General features: G+C 40.1%; 1 protein-coding gene across 3 annotated transcripts in view; it reads left to right on the top strand.

Moving 5' to 3' along the window:
• The window catches only part of ADARB2 (adenosine deaminase RNA specific B2 (inactive)), a 311,305-nt gene that overhangs the window by 189,727 nt on the left and 105,438 nt on the right, over positions 1-16,140 (top strand). For all 3 annotated transcript variants that reach the window (XM_051611939.1, XM_051611941.1, XM_051611940.1), the window contains exon 2: positions 9,212-9,298. In XM_051611939.1, the coding sequence (XP_051467899.1) occupies positions 9,212-9,298 (87 nt within the window). The remainder of the gene's footprint in view (positions 1-9,211; positions 9,299-16,140) is intronic.

Below are 16,140 nucleotides of genomic sequence, written 5' to 3'. Positions count from 1 at the left end.
ACTAGAGAGAGAGAGTCATACATTGACTGGTTTACAGGAGATGAACAGAGAGCAGATTAAACAAAGCCTTTCATAACTAATTACTCATTAGGCCTTTCTGATGTAAGCCATTCATTTCCTAATGTTTAAGCAGGTACTCAGTTTTGGAAGGAGGGAGTTACATTCCAAAGGGGAGTGCTGACAGGCACACTGGCAGTCTCTGCCCTCAGCTGGGGCTGTCTCACATTGGTCCTTTCATTAGTCATGGAGAGGAGATGAACAGCTATATCTGTATGTGCATTTGTAGGCATTACTGTGGGTTGGAGAATGGTATCTTAGAACTAAAAGAGCAGTTCATATTGAGGTGAAGCACATCATTATGCCCATGTTAGGTGATCCACACATTATACAGAGAAACTATCACTTATAAAGTGTAAAATAAATACTTAGCTGTTCATCTACACTACAGCTATACAAACACCTTCTAATAGTTTCTCCATGTAAAATAACACCTAATGTTTGCAGTTCTTTGAGTGCCCTCAGCATGAGCTCTGTGAGCGTAAAGGAGTCCTGAGCCCTCATTCAGTAATATATAAGCCAGTTTGTTACCTGAATCTATATGAAGATCCAGGAACGAAACAGTTTCAAGAAAATCTGTTAACAGCAGAGCCTTCTCCTGGAGCTGCATTGCTCAGGGAAGCAGGACGTCTCCTTTGGCATTATTGGATCCAGTGACAGCCACTGATAACACCCACCAAAACACAGGTCAAGGCATCCTGACAATATAGATATCCAAGGTAGGGTAGGAATAATCTCTCCCAACTGTGGAAATCTGTAAGTTAGTCTTTTAGTCCAGGTCCCCAGTAAAAGGAAGAGGCACCTTCTGAGGATAACCTTTCAAAATCAGATAGTGTGACACCACATCACAGAGCCAGAGTGGTGAGGCTTGGAAGGGACCTCTGAAGATCATCTAGTCCAAACCTCTTGCTGGAGCAGGAACATCTACAGAAGTACACACAACACAAAGTTTTGCATCCTCTGTGTCCTTCTGCATGCATGGACCTGATACAGAGTCTGTAGTAATGCCTGCCTAGGCAGCTGCTTCACCTACTCAGACCTCAGCCCCAAGGGTTCCAAAAGCCCTTTTAAATACCTTTGTTAACTTTGGTATTCTGACCACCCATGTTTCACGTGGCCATCATTCAATTAACACATTTACATTAGTGATAAGCAAACTTTTCTTAAGCCAAACTAAACAGTATCATATCGTTTTCTGCCCCAGTCTAGCTAAGTCTTCTTAAGTAGTGCAGACTTAGATGTAGGCACAGCCTAAGGAGAAATTAGCCTGTTCACTTTGATACTGGCCAAAATAGTTTCCTGTGTGACTGAAGAAGCCCTTCAGTTTGCTTTAAATGTGTAGACAGATGTTCTTTGATAACACTGTTTGATATGCAGCTGGCACGCAGTCAAATAGTCATAGATAGTGTTAGTCATGCAGATTTATATGCTTAATAAATCCACTGGCCATGTTTATGGTCTCCACTACAAGATCTCAGCACACAGAGCTGAGCACTGACAGTTTTTACATAGTCGTTCTCCTTTGTGCTTCTCTTGTTTTTTAAAGACATGATATCCCCTCCCAAAAAAAGGAGGGAAAAAAGAGGGAGAAAAAAAGCCTGACACAGTTTATAGAACGCAAAATAAAAATATTTCCAAAATTAATAGCATAAGAAGCTTGCAAAGACATGATCTTTAAACTGCCATCTCCAAGCCACAGCCAGATCACTTAGAAAATATCTAATACAGTACACTCCACAGGCAGACAGAGATGCACATAAACTGATAATAACTCAAGGGTTTTTATCTCTATGTGTCCTCAAGCGAGGCATCAGGAGAGAAAAACACTCTTGCAACAAAATTAAATAGTTGTAGATCTAATTTGACTAGGCTGAACTAGATTTCAGATTGATTTCTGCAGAATCTAATAGAGAACAACACAACATCACTTTTCTTATAAAAAATCCATCAACCACCTTGTGTTTTTACTTACTTTGTTCTTTGCTAGAAGTAATAAGAAACTAATATTTCAAAACACAATGTCTTTCATTCTGTAAATGCTCCTTCATGGTAAAGGAGCTTGGAGTGGGTTGTTATGGAGCAATGAAGTACAGCCCCTGAGATTTGTCTACTCAAATGCTTCTTTACATTCATACGATGAAACTGCACTGAAACTCACAGATTCCTTTCTCAAGAAGGAGGAGAGCTGCAGGATGTGCCACTGTGGAAAGAAATAATGTCCCTAATGCTGCATACATTGGCTCAATCCCATGATATAATCAATTAAACATATCCCATCGGATATGTCAGATCATATAGGACTGATCTGAATAAATCACACACATGGCTTTATCGCTGATTCTTTCTTCTTCCTAAGTGGTAAACTAGAAGTTACTCTGACCTCAGAGTAAATGAGCATGGCTGTGTGCAGAGACCCTGGTGGGATGCAGGGCCGCAGAGTGACCAGAGCACAGGACATGAACCTGCCACTGTCTCTTAGGGGTTGGATAATCACTGGCAAAACATTTCACATAGCTTCCCCAAAAGCTCTCCAAGGGTAGCAGTTCTGGGTCAGTAAACAGCCAGAACAGGATGCACAGAGGTAAAAGGATTAGACGAGTGGCCAACCTCCTGAGCTAACTGTTGCTTCACATTCAATGTTCTCTGCAGTACCATAATGCCATAAACTGTTATTGCTATTTAATATAATGGCATTTCAGAGCTCTCATCTTGGACAAGCATCCCATTTTGTTAAGCATTGAACAACAATAGAGCAGAAAGATATTCTCTGCCCCAGGAACTAGATAAATAAATGATAAAGACAACAAGTAGATGTATTTACAGCAGACCCCTGCACCTGGCAGGCCATGACCAACTTCCAGGCAAGGTACAGGGGCAGGTGCTTTTGTGCCTGGGCACTGCATCCTACTGAACAGCTTGTTGCCTTCTTTCAGAGGAAGACTTCACAGCCTTGGGTTCACATCTCTGACTTCTGCCTTCTGCCTGACTTCTGCACATCTCTGACACAACCTGCCTTGTGCAGCTGAAAGCTTTTGCCTGAAGTGCCATCTATCCAAAAGTTCCCTGATTTTGTCTTCCCTTTGGTTTTCAGAAAAGAAAAAATTATATTTTACATCTTCATTTCAGATCCCTGCTGAAACAGAGAACAAAAACAATAATGCAGAATACTTTTTTCTTTTTCTTTTAAAAATCTGAATTTCTTAATCTGAATATTCCCTTGTCTCTCTGCTTTTAAGAAAAACGTTCCAGGCAAAAATCTTATTCAAAGAGAAGGTTTTCTGAGTATATTCCTCTGCTGCCTCCCAGAAAAGCTTTCCTTACTGTTCCCATGTGGGCCAGAGAGTTATATCAGTGCAAATGCCCATTACAAAAACCAGATCTTTAGTAACTGACCACCTCAGAGGTCACACTCTCAGGGTGCCAAACAGCATATCTGCAGACAGGAACAATTCCACATATCTTAACTTTTCCATATCCTCCTGTACACAGGCTCTTTTTTCACTCCCTTGGGCTGCTCAGAACAAGTGCAAAACAAGGAGAAATGGACATGTGTTAATAGTCCCTTGCAAGTATCTGCAGGCCTGACTTTATCCTGTGCAATGCAAGGCACCAAGCTGCAGCTCCTGCAGCAGGCACACAACTGTGCCAAAGCTGCTGCAATGTAGGTACAGAAACATGAGCCTTCTGGAGATGTTCAGGGCAGACACACTTCCAACTTAAGCATGGCTAGAAGGGATGGACAGAGAAGGTCCTCCCAGCCCCACTGGTACCTGGGTGGTCATTTGCCCTAGTACAGCTCTGCCAGAGTGGGTATAAAAAAGCATCCAGCAGAATCTTCCCTCTTTCCTGGGAAGCAAAAAGCACTTGGGCAATGCCAATGCAGCCCAGCACACTCCATCACATGTGATTCAGTGGCTGGTTCTCAAAGTCAGCTGTAAAGGCTGATTCTGACACCAAGCAAGTAAATCCTTATCTGGAAACTGGCTGCTTAAACTCAGTGATGCAGCATGGTCACTGTATAAACCATAATTCAGAAGGCTGTAAGCCCTTTTCAGTCAGTGCTGTGGTTTAAAGACAGTGCTGTATTCCCCACAAATTTGCCATATTTTTGTGTGTGTGTAAAGAACCCCTTCAGACTGTCAATCACTGTCATCCCAAGCCTGAACTTGAGGCTTCCTATGAGAAGGAACATAGAGAATCATCTGCTGATGAGCAAGATTTCTTCCCTCCCTGTAAAACCCAGTTTCAAAATAAATCAATGCTAACACAATTGTAAATATGTAACTATTTGAGTAGCTGCAAATACTGCATTAGAGAAATTTTTAAAACATTTTTTCAAGAGGCTTTGCAGCTGAGTTTACATTATTACACCAGAAATGACCCTTTCTGGGTAATTTAATACTCTATGCAAAACAAACTAATTGCTTCAGACTGGTTTATAATGTCCATATTGTATTTTTTAAATAATATTATTAAAGAAACCTCTGAGAAGTAAAGTAGCTTATAGTAATCAATTAGAATAGGAGAATGAAACAAATTCAGCAAAACATTGCTAACCCTGATCTGGCAAACCACTGGTAGCCATCTGTCTAATCCTTCTTGTGTTCAGAAGTTGCATTTAAAAAAAAACAATTATTAATAGTGCTCATTAGCTGCCAAGCAAGAGAGCATGCCACAAGCTTCTGCTCAGAGATTAGCTAATATTAGTAAATACTCTTTGTTTTTCCAAGTTTGAGCCTGAGCCTGCTTTGTGATCTCATAGTCAGGACAAGTTTTCCTACTGGAGTCCACAGGGATAGGAGAGACTCTGAGGGATGGGCCCAAGGACAGGTGCAACACCTTGCAGATGGCAACCATCTTCTTACAGCCCTGTAGAACCAAGGGCTCCTCATTCTCCCCACTAGACAACCTATTCCAGTGCTGCACTACCCTTGCTGATAGGAAGCGTTTTTTAATGTCTAAAGTGAATTTTCCTTGGTGCAATTGAAGTCCATTACTTCTAGTTGTGTTAATGCACATGGAATAGTTTACTCCTTTCTTCTATGCAGCAGCTTTTTATGTATTTCAAGACTGTTGTTGTGACCCCACTCAGTCTGCTCTTCTTAAAGCTAAACAATTTGTCCAACGTGTATAAGCCCTGATTTTTAAAAGTGTTGAACTCCTGCCGTTCCCATTGCTTTTATTCAAGTGATTGAAAGAACTTCTGTACATCTGATGATCAAGCTGCATTGTCTGCTGTCCTTTAAATACTCATAGATACGAAGGCCACAAATGCTGTTTATAGCTCTATATGTGTATTCTTATCTTCACAATAAAAGGTTATTTACAAGACTTGTGACCAATCTTCTGCCTGCATCCACAGACCAAGAGCAACTTCACAAAAAGAGCAGATTTGAGTGGCAACTTGGCTGCCTTATATGTCAGGCTTTGCTGAATCATTTGGACTAAGTTATTTTTTGTTTTTCATGCAAAACATAACTTGGTCAATGTTTTTTATTATTTTTTTTTAATTATTTATATAGCTACTGCAAGAACAGTGATCATTGTTATTTTTTAACTATTTGCTGTTGTTGGAAAATATATACTTATGCAGCACGAACTGAAATCCTTTTCCACCCCAAAACAGAAAAGAGTGAGGTTTCTTCCTGCAAAAAGAGCTTCTCATCAGGAGATGTGGTGGTTTTTGCGCTTAAGGTATCGGAGCTGAGTTCCACTTGGCATCACTTGGGAGGATGTTTTTATAGTGGATAAACTACAAAATATGCTGCTATCATCTTGGTTAGTGTTCCAGGGTGGGTAGAAATAAATCCCGCTATACCTGCTCTTTGTCTCTCAATTTCCATTGTAAATACAGCTTCTTTTGTGTCCATGTAGGCCCTTATGAAATTGCTCCTTCATGTCATCAGAGGCTTTTGGTACGATTGTAATGCAAGCAGTAATAGCTCCTTGTATTGGTTCTCATAAATGTAGGGTTATATATTCTGCCTTTCTGGAGAAATGAGTTTTTGAAATGTCTTGTTTTCTTCTCTTAGACATTCTCTCCCAGCCTTGAAAAATAATTTCCTCAGACAAATACAGAGAACATTTACTATTATAAAATAAAAATAGCCACTCTAATTTTGGGCTACCCGTCATTGCTTCTGTTTGGAAGAAAAAAAAAAAAATCATAGAAGGAAAAGAGAGTGGGAGGAAGAAGTTGGCTGTGAAGGTATTTCTCTGTATGGCTTTTTCCTATCCAGCCACAGCCTTTATTCTTATTCATCAGATTTCATCAAACTGCTGGATATAAGACTAATTGTGATGGACATTAAAATACTCAGGGACTGTAAAGCGTGAACACACAGCATTCCTAATCTTGTCCTAAAATAGTAAACAAAACTAACAGTGAATTTCACCATTGACAATAAAGCTGAGTCAGTGTCCTATGGTGTATATATGCTAACAGACAATAATGTGCAAAAGACGGAAGTGTGCAGTTATACCAATAATTTTATACCTAGCCAGATTAATTCCCTGTAAACACCTACATTTAATTATCCTGTCATCTATCTTCCCCTCCTTCGTAGGCTCAATAATTCATCTGTGTTATGCGCATACTACTGCTCTTCTGTTCTTATCACTCACCCAAAAGACCTGCCCTCCTCCTCCTGCCAGACATACACTAAATCTTCAATTTCCCAAACAATGCATTGAAATATTAAATTATAATATTTATTGCCTGTATTGATTGAAGGATATCCTGTTATTAGGGCCTGCCTGAGTTTGGCTGACATGAATCCATCCATTGCTGTTCTAGAAGTTTTAAGTCCAGTAAATTTTACAGGCCACATGAAGAAAAGGCACCAGCAAGGTCTTTGGGGTCAGGTAGGAAACAGTAACAACAGAGGCTTAAGATGGTTAAAGGGTCCCTGATGGCAAGAGGTAAAATAATTTAATAGATTTTAAATCCACATTGTAAATCTCACCTATTGATTGCAGAAAATTGGTTGGGGTAAAAGATAAGTCACAGAATATTCATTTACCTTATAATAGTATAGTGCAAAACTACATGGTTTTATTGCAACCTCAGCAAGAAAGCACACATCCTCACAGCTTGGTTAATGGATTAGTTCTCTATGAGGAGTGAGAATATTTTCTCAGCAAAGAATCTTTAAGTTTGTGAATGACACCCAGTGTCCTGAGGGTTAGTTCCAAAGATCTGACAGTTGGGCACAGGCAGAGCACGCTTCAGCTCACTGCCTCTCTGTATCCAGACACAACAGCCGTTGCTGGTCCTGAAGACAAGGAGTGCCCTGATCCTATCTATCATCTGAAGCGTTTCCCCTTACCACATGTAGCCTTTGGATTAGGTCCCAAAAGCCTACACACTTTTCACTTTAATCAGAGAAACCTGTTGACATAGTCGGGAGCGAATAATAGCGTTTATCCGGATCACAACTCAACAGTCTCACACGCACTGAGATAGTGTTGCACAGAGATGCCACATTTCTCTGTGAGCAACACTTTAGCAAAAAGTGTCAAAGTACTCACTTAGGAAAATCTCTTGGCTAAAGCAGTCATAAATAGCTTAATTCTGTTGGTTCATGACATCACTACAATCCTTTAATGAAACTGCAGTTCAAGGAGTCTAATTTGTGCTCTAATTATATATTAGTCTGGGCTGAAAGGTTTCTGGATGGAAAAAGGTTTTCTTCAGGTAATCTTGTATTCCGCTTATTGTATTTCCTTAACAAAGAGTAGTCAGCTTTTACTGTGCTTTTTCATAACAGAATTGAGCTGTAATGTCACCTAGGCAAGGGCAAACATCTGCAGTCATTTTTGAGGGACTCTGATAACAGTCTTTAGGAAGAGCAAGGGTTATTTGCAAATTTAGAAAGAACCAAATGGAAAAGCTAACAGATGTGCTGCTGAAAAAGTTGAAGAGTTCTTCAGCTGGAATACTTTCCAGACCAGTGGTAGAAGAGCAGCCAGGTAGTCTAAGAAAATTTAGAGGAATACTTTCTCAGTAATAAAATTTCCATGGAAATAATTATTCCCATGTCACTGGAAAAATGCATTCTTGGTTTGGTTTTGATGCTTCTGCTGCAAGATGAAAGCCCAGTATTGTTCACAGTGTGCAGTATTCACACCATTTCCACCTAATTTGGGCTTCCAAAGCAGATAAGTACTCTAGGATAGCAAGTTTTTCAAAGCTATGAATCACCTTTTAAGGTATATTTCCATTTATTTTGCAACCTTAAGTAGGTCCCCAACAAAGTACCCACAGATTGTCAGCAGGAATTCAGTCTAAACAAACCAAACAACAAACTAAATGAACTAGTTAATAAACTAAATGAAACAGATATTTTCAGTATATCCCTGTTTCTAGTCTTTGTGTTAACAGCAACTTTTCACTATAGATAAATCCGGAGACAAATTTTGAGCTTGTATAAATCAGTGTAAGTTCTCATTTTGCTGAATCTGTCCTGCCATCTAATGCTGATCATGGCACTGGAAGTAAATTTCTTTGCCATCTACTGTCTGCAGGATGAAGAGAAACTGCAGGCAGCAGGAGCTATACTTAATATAAATGTGAATAAGAATAATTTTAAACAGTTTGGGTAATAGCTCACTGTGCACACTATAAAGGTTTTCCAAAATCAAATCAACAATTTCTAAAATAATTTGAAGCAGTTGTAGTCTCTTGTGCCATCAACACTTGAGCTTCCTCTGAGGCTTCTGGTTCAGCCTCTGTCAGGAAGAGGCAGCAAGAGGAGGAGAGCTGGTGGTCTCATCCATTAGAGCAGTTCTTCTGCTCCTTCTCCCAGGGCAGACGGCCTCCAGCTCCCACCCAGCTCCCTCATTCCTAGATGGACCAGCTCAAGTCTCCCTCATTACCCACTCTGTAGTGCTCCAGCACCAGACCTGGGAATCATGGCCAAGGAGCACAAAACGGGGACAGAAACCAGGAGGGACATACACTTGGTATTTGCATGTGCCAGCTGTACTACGTGTTGCAGTTCTGTGAATGTTGATGGAGCTGTAGAGTCAAGAAAAAACAGAAGAGAAATAGACTTGATGAGGTGTTTTCACCTGAGAAAACAGGTGGAGCAAATCAGAATGCACTGACAAAATACTGATTTTACATGTCTCTTTTTTTTCTCTTTTCTTGTAGAAAAAGTAAGCATACTGTCAACCTTCATAGCACCCTTCAAGTATCTGAGTCCTGGAGCAACCACCATGGAGGATGAAGACAATTTAAGTAAGTGGTCTTTTTTCTTTATAAGCAGATAAATAATGAAGTTTAAAGAAAAAAGCTTTTCAATGTAGGGACAATTGTGAAAAGGAGGTAGATTTGCAAATATTGGCAGGCCATAAGCCCAGTTCTCATGTAAAATGCAAAATTCCGTGATGCTGAGTGCAAACCTGTTCTCCGATCTCCAGTGAAGGAAGAGTTAATCTCAGGACATTTGCAAAAATAAAGGCTGCAGGAACAAGCCCTCTACCCCTCTACTTGAAAAACTGTTTTGTGTTTTACATCTGTGATATGACCTGGAGAACAAAAATGAAAGGATATAAAAGGAAGAAACCAAATAAAATTGAGAAGAGTTGATTAGCTAGGTTTAAATAAACTAGATGTCACCCAAAAATTAGCCACTGGATTCTCTTGGGCCATTAAACCTGATAATCACTGACAGTCTCTGAACCCATGACTGCAGAGCTGGAGAAAAGAGCTGCTGGGTTTGAAGGACCTATGAAGTCTTCAACAAAAAGTCTGAGAGTGTGTAGTTAGGAGGAAGTAATCCTCAGTAAGACCTCCCATTTATCACCTAGAAGAAATTATTGTGTATCATCAAGTGCTGTTTATTGGCTTATTGTAAGTCAACTTGAATAATTAAAAAATAAATTTAAAAAAAAAAAAGAGAGAAGCTCTCTGAACCAAATGAATAGCTCTGAGTTTTAGTATGACCTACCAGATGAACTTCTTTTCCAGCCAGACACACACTGATGTGTTGCCCTGTTAGAGCTGGTGGGTTGAAGGAATGGGGTTTTTTTGCCCTATTGTTGCTAACTGGCTTGGTTTGATCATGGTGCTTCACCAAGGGGAATAGCTGTTGAAGAAGTGAAGGAGCACAGCTGTCTGTTTGCTGCTGCTGAGTATAACATGGACATCACGCTGTTCTGCTGCACAGGGACCAGCAGGTTTCTAAATATCTTAGCAAAGGCAAAAAAAACCCCAGATCCTGAAAATCCTTCAGAATTGGTCCCAGGGAGGCTACATTTTCAGGAAGAGATATGAGAAGTGCACACAGGAAACATCTTATGCACATGATGAGCTTGTACAGGCACCTCCTGCGTAATGTCTCCCAAATGTGCCACTTAGTTATTTTTAGGTAATGTAGGAAGTTTGTACAATCCAAACACTGTAACACCATTTTCTCATTGCTGCTGTAATGCCAAGACTGCTTCTTGCCTGTGCTGGCTTTAAAATAGCCCACACGGACAGGGCAAGCTGTGTTTTCTGAAAGAGAAATATTAAGCTTCCCTGTTTTCATGGACATCCTACTAGTCCTCCCTTGGGTCAAGCATATACTCCAGTGATAAAAATAGCAATTTTTTTCTTGACACATAGAACACATTTTTATGTGTTACTATTAGAATCTTTAAAAAATAAAATGAAAAAAAATTAAATCTGCCATATTTCAGTGTTTGCTTCTAGTGTAGTGATATAAATCCCACTATTTTCTATAGCTCATCTGTACCTGTGTAGTAATTTGGCTCTGAACAAACAGAAGAACCTTATTCTATGTTAACAATTTAACAATAGCCTAGGAGAATGCTTGCAAAGTAGAGAAGTGGTTTGCTTATTCCTGTAGTTTTCTGCTCTGAGCATCCTGTGAAAGTCCCCCTTCCCAAACTGAATCAATAGGCAGAGTCCCACGAGCTGAAACAGGTTCAAATCCTGTTTCACAGTTCCTTTAGCCCTTCATTACGAAGGGAGCCATGCCAGGTTAACTACACATGCATTTTCAACTGGTTATTATCAGCACATAGAAACTATTATGTTGGTTTATGATCCATGAACTGACACTAGAAAATACATATTGAAGGCGCAAGGCACCTTTGAAATGGTATTTTGGCTGATTGTCTGTCTCTGATAAGGACCTTATCTTGAAAATGTGAGAAAATGACCATTCTATTCATTCCCAGAAGTCAAAGCTAGCTAAGAGCATAAGAAATGTCACCGAGGATTAGAAATTGGAAGTTTAGTTCTGTGTACTGTCTTCAACATTTGCTGTTAGTGATACGTTGAGAAAAATGACACTAAAATGGTAAGCTTGCCCTCAGTATTTCTAGGATCCAGCATGACATTTACTCAGCTAGATTTTTCACCAGAATCACTACATTTCTGAGACATCAACAAACTTGTCTAGTCCTCTACAGAACCCACTGATGCTTCTCATCTCAGCAGCCAGGAACAGGGAGTTCAGTGATCTAGTGCATTGTCAAAAATTGCACCCTTTTATGGCTTCAAGCCTGCTGTCTGTAGTGCTTGGATTGCATGTAACAGTGAATAATCATTCCCTGTTCACTGCCTGCCTGCCTTTCATGATGTCACAGACCTCTGCCCGTCCCTGATCTTGAATTGTTCCATTCACACTATGCAACAGCATCAAGGCAGACTGTCACCAGACACAGATACTTGTGTATCTGGGTGTACCTCTAGCAGGAGCATATTATTTCTGTGGATCTCACTGTGCAATATGCCGTGTGCACAGACTTGGTGCAGCACCATTCTGAAGCTGTGGCCCTCTCCCCAGTGCCTGCAGAAGGAGCTGATGGTGGCGGTCCCAATGAAGTCATAAAATGAGGTAATTATGGAGCAGGTTCATTAGCCCACAAACAGGTTCAGGTCTCTCCAATACATTGCCAAACTGTGAGCTGTTGTGGAGGCTTAAGCAGCAACAGAGATACCATGGCAGGATTCTCTTAAGTAGACTTCTTTTATGAAGGTTTAAAATTACATAACTGTGAGTTTTCGTGTAAGAGAGAAAGGAGTGATTTCCATGGTTAGCTACAAGTTTATTACTCTGAAGTCCAGAATACAAACCTAAAAATCCCAGCAGGAGGGTTCACAGTCCTCTGTTGTGCATTCAAAAAGTGTATGAAAATGCCACCTTGCTTCCAAAAGGATACTACACTGCAACTCCCCCAGAACCTCCTGAGCTGTGAGCGATTCTGAAATGTCCCGGAGCTGCCAGATACAGCAGACAGGAGATGAGGGGAGAGTTGTGAGGGTCAGAAACACATGGGCCTGAAGGTCAAAGGAGAGGGATAGACAGAGTCCTCCATGGGTGCCAGCCATGGATGGAAGAGAAGGGAAAAAGAAAAAGAGAGAAGGCTTGACTTCTGTGATCCTGGAATTTATACTGAGTGTCACATATATGGATGGAATATTCTCTTTGGTCAATTTTGCCATCTATCTAGTCCACTCCTCCCTACTGAAGGGTTGTAGATAGGACTCTTCTGCTTCTTTAGTATCCAAAACAGCAGATTCAACAAGCAGAGCAAAGTGTCCTTGGTCTCTCAGTAACTATAAACATTTAGGAATTATCAGTCCAACAGCTGGAAAATTTGCTGCTACTTTCAGCAACTGTGCTGCTTAAAGGAGGGTTCACTGAAGGAAAATTTAAAAAAAAGAAACAAAACAAACAAACAAAATGGCTTCATCCTGGCTCAAACCAGTATAGGAGATCAATCCTTCTAACCTCTGCAGTCAATGTGATGTAGATGTACAGAAAAAACTTATTCTACATAAGCAAGTCAAATAGGGGTTAGATATTAAAATGAAGAAAAATTAAAATTAAGTCTTACCTGTATTGTTTAAAATGCATTAGTAGCAATCTGGTCTTTACTAAACATTTCTAAACACAGTAATTTCCTGTGGCAGAGCTATGAGTTGAATCAGAAGCTTGCTATACTACAGAGACTGAGAATTCTTTCTTTCAATAGCATAGCTTTTCAATAATGTATTGCCCCTTGTAAATCAACAGTAAAGATGCCAGCCAAAATTAAGATGCCACCTACCACCTCTTCTTCCCCATCGTCCCTAGAAGTTGGCTTGGCAGCAGAATAACCTTCAACAGGAACAATATTATCTCTTCAAATGTAGCGTGGAGTATCGGATGGCTAGTTCTGCAGAGCCCTTATGACCCAGAGACATAGGCAGTGTCATTATTAGTGATGCATTATAGTTCTGAAAAGCTCTTGATGATACAGACTCTCTAGGTTAACTCTACTGTGCATAATGACCAAAAGGAGAAAAACTTTAAAGAGCAGACAGAAAACTGAGGAATAGTGTATAAATAAATGTATTTCAGTAACTGCTTTCCTCTCTTCCATTCAATTACTGAAACAAATACAGGATCCCAATATATCCTTCTGTTTGCAAAACTGAAAAAATCAATTAATAAAGTTACCTGAGGAGATATTACACTGAGAACTGTGGGAATTTTTTAGAAATCTTACACACTAAACCAGACCTTAATGTCAAAAAAATAATAATATTTTCCTTTCTCCTTTTTTTTTTTTTTTAACTCCCTCCCCTTACAATGTTATTATTCTCCAACCTTTCATCAAAGGAGAACCATACTTTGTTAACTTTTTTTTTCTTTTTCCCAAAATGTAAAGAATGTGTTTTGGGAACTCAAGAGCAAAAACTTTGTGAGAGATAATAGGACTGAAAATGATCCGCAGTTTTGCATTTTCCCTGTGTGTATCCTCCAACTTACCCCTTTCCTTTCAGTTCTTTTCATTTCTAAAATTGCTTGTGATTGTTCTATTCCTGCTGCTTACAGTATTTATCTTACATAGTTTGGTGTCATTTGCCTGCTTTGTCTGATTTTCACAATAGAAATACATGTGCCACCATCAGAGAGGTAATCTTATGTCTGCTGCACAGAGGTCTCATAAAAAACACATTTCAAAGACCTCCTATTTCAAAGATACCTGACAGTATAATTTCGTATTGTCCAGTGGCTGCCAGGTATCACACGAGTCCATCAGGTTCACAGACTTTCTGAGGCACTCACTGAGTTTAGACTGCCTCTCATTTACATGTCAGGAGGGCTTTTGGCCTGCTGCAGCTCTCATGGGGTCTGTGAAGAACTGAGCTATTTCCTGGTGGTCCGGGATCAAGTCTTCTAGAAATATGGTTGACTATAAGGATACTTGCATGGATTTCCTTTGCTGTGACTAGGCCAGAACACACCATAAATACAGCTGCATCACCATCACAAACACCCAACATTGTCCACATATACTTTGTGCCTGATGTCTAGAAGTTTTATACTTGCATCTCTGCATTTTTTTTTTTTTACTTCATCAATGCAAACTCCCTGTTGGCCAAAACCTGGACTAGAAAATTTCACAGACAGAATTTAAGACAAACGTATTGTTTAATTTATTTTGCCATGTTTTTAGTTAACCATTATTTTAATCAGGGTGACTAAGGTAAGATGTTAAGTTCACACGTTCATGTTCACAAATCCATGGTTCTATGGCTGTGAAAGAAAAAACAGGTGGAATAAGACAATATGAATTATAGATACAAATAACCCCTTGAGTTTTTCTATTCAGTGATGCATAATCAATACAAATTATTTTCAAACCAGAATGTCGTGTGAAACAAAATCTATCTTTCTTTTCATGCTTCCTGACTACAATATCATTATGTACCATAATTGGCTCTGTAAAAACCTATTAGGTAAGATGAGAGAGGAGGTGTGAAATACAGAACCAAACCTGCTTCCTGCTAAAAAGTGTGTCTGAGTCAAAACATTTCACCTTTATTTTGAAAAAATGCACACAATCAAAGAGGCTTATTCTGAGGAGGATGGGGACATGAGAAAGGGTCGTAGTGGAAAATGGCTGGCCAAAGCCATGGCCAGGCTAAAGACGGGGAAGTTAAAGTTGGCAACTCCCAGCTCAGATGAGAGTTTCCATAAATAGAACTGTGAACTCAATGAGAAAAGACCACAGTATCCTTGTGTCTTAGTTAACCTGACCTTTTAAATGTCTTATTTTCAGAGAGGCTGGTTCGAAGGTGTCAGATTTTATACAGCTGAATGCCATATGATGAAACTTTTCTTTTTCTATTATGTATTTCTCTTTCCTTCCTTCCTCACCTGTCTTCATTCTCTCCTCTTAGCTTCAGAAAGTAAAAATTAACTAGTCACTAAGACCTTAATTTGTCAGTTCAGGTTCTGCCTCAGAACAGCAGCAGACAGTTCTGCAAGTAACTTCAGTGAGACAGTCACAGGCTGGAAGCTCAATGTGTGCTGAGGGAAAGGGAGTCTAAAGACCCAGTCCTGCAAACTGGCCCCCACATGTGCAATGGAGCCACAATTTCAGCTCATGTCTAAGCAGTGAGCTGCTTTCAGTGAAACAACTTGCATGAGTGCAGACTTATTTCACTGATAGGAAAAAGTCTTTTAATGTTTAATACAAGTGGAACTCATCAGGATATAAAGGAGTTTTTTAAGCATGATGGCTGGTTCCACATAATTCTCTGCAGGCTTCTGTGCATCTGTAAACCCAGCTGGGCTGCAGCAAAGACACACCATGCCAGCAAAAGCTCCTCGAGGCATTGCCAGCAGCTCACCCCTTACATCCTTGCAGCCATATGTCAGGGTAGCAACAAAATCAAATATGGCCAGGGCCCCACAGATAGTGGAAAGACCATTCTCTGTCCTCTGAGGACCACAGGGATTGTGCTTGGGATTCAGGCAAGCTTGCACAGGTGGCATGCTCACATCTGACAACAACCTATGGGAAAGGCTCCACATTCAACACTGGTTGGAATACAGCAGACAGCCAGGCAGTGCCCTGTTCAGAAAGGGATCAGGTGCATTGCTCCAGGGATGGGTTGGTTACACTCATGTTTACTTCCTCAACTTGTCTTTGCCCCAGGGAGCACACGGAAGGACTGGAGGGTGTCTCAGAGATGCAGTACATTTAAACAAACTCATCAGAAAGGACAGAAATGTTATAGGATGTTTATTTAGACAGCAGCCCATTTTCTGTCTCATCCAGGATATCAGT

The sequence above is a fragment of the Apus apus genome, chromosome 2 (genome assembly GCF_020740795.1).
Source record: "Apus apus isolate bApuApu2 chromosome 2, bApuApu2.pri.cur, whole genome shotgun sequence".
Taxonomy (NCBI): Eukaryota; Metazoa; Chordata; class Aves; order Apodiformes; family Apodidae; genus Apus; species Apus apus.
The sequence above is the reverse complement of the archived record's forward strand: the minus strand, read 5'-3'. Positions and strand labels throughout refer to the sequence as shown.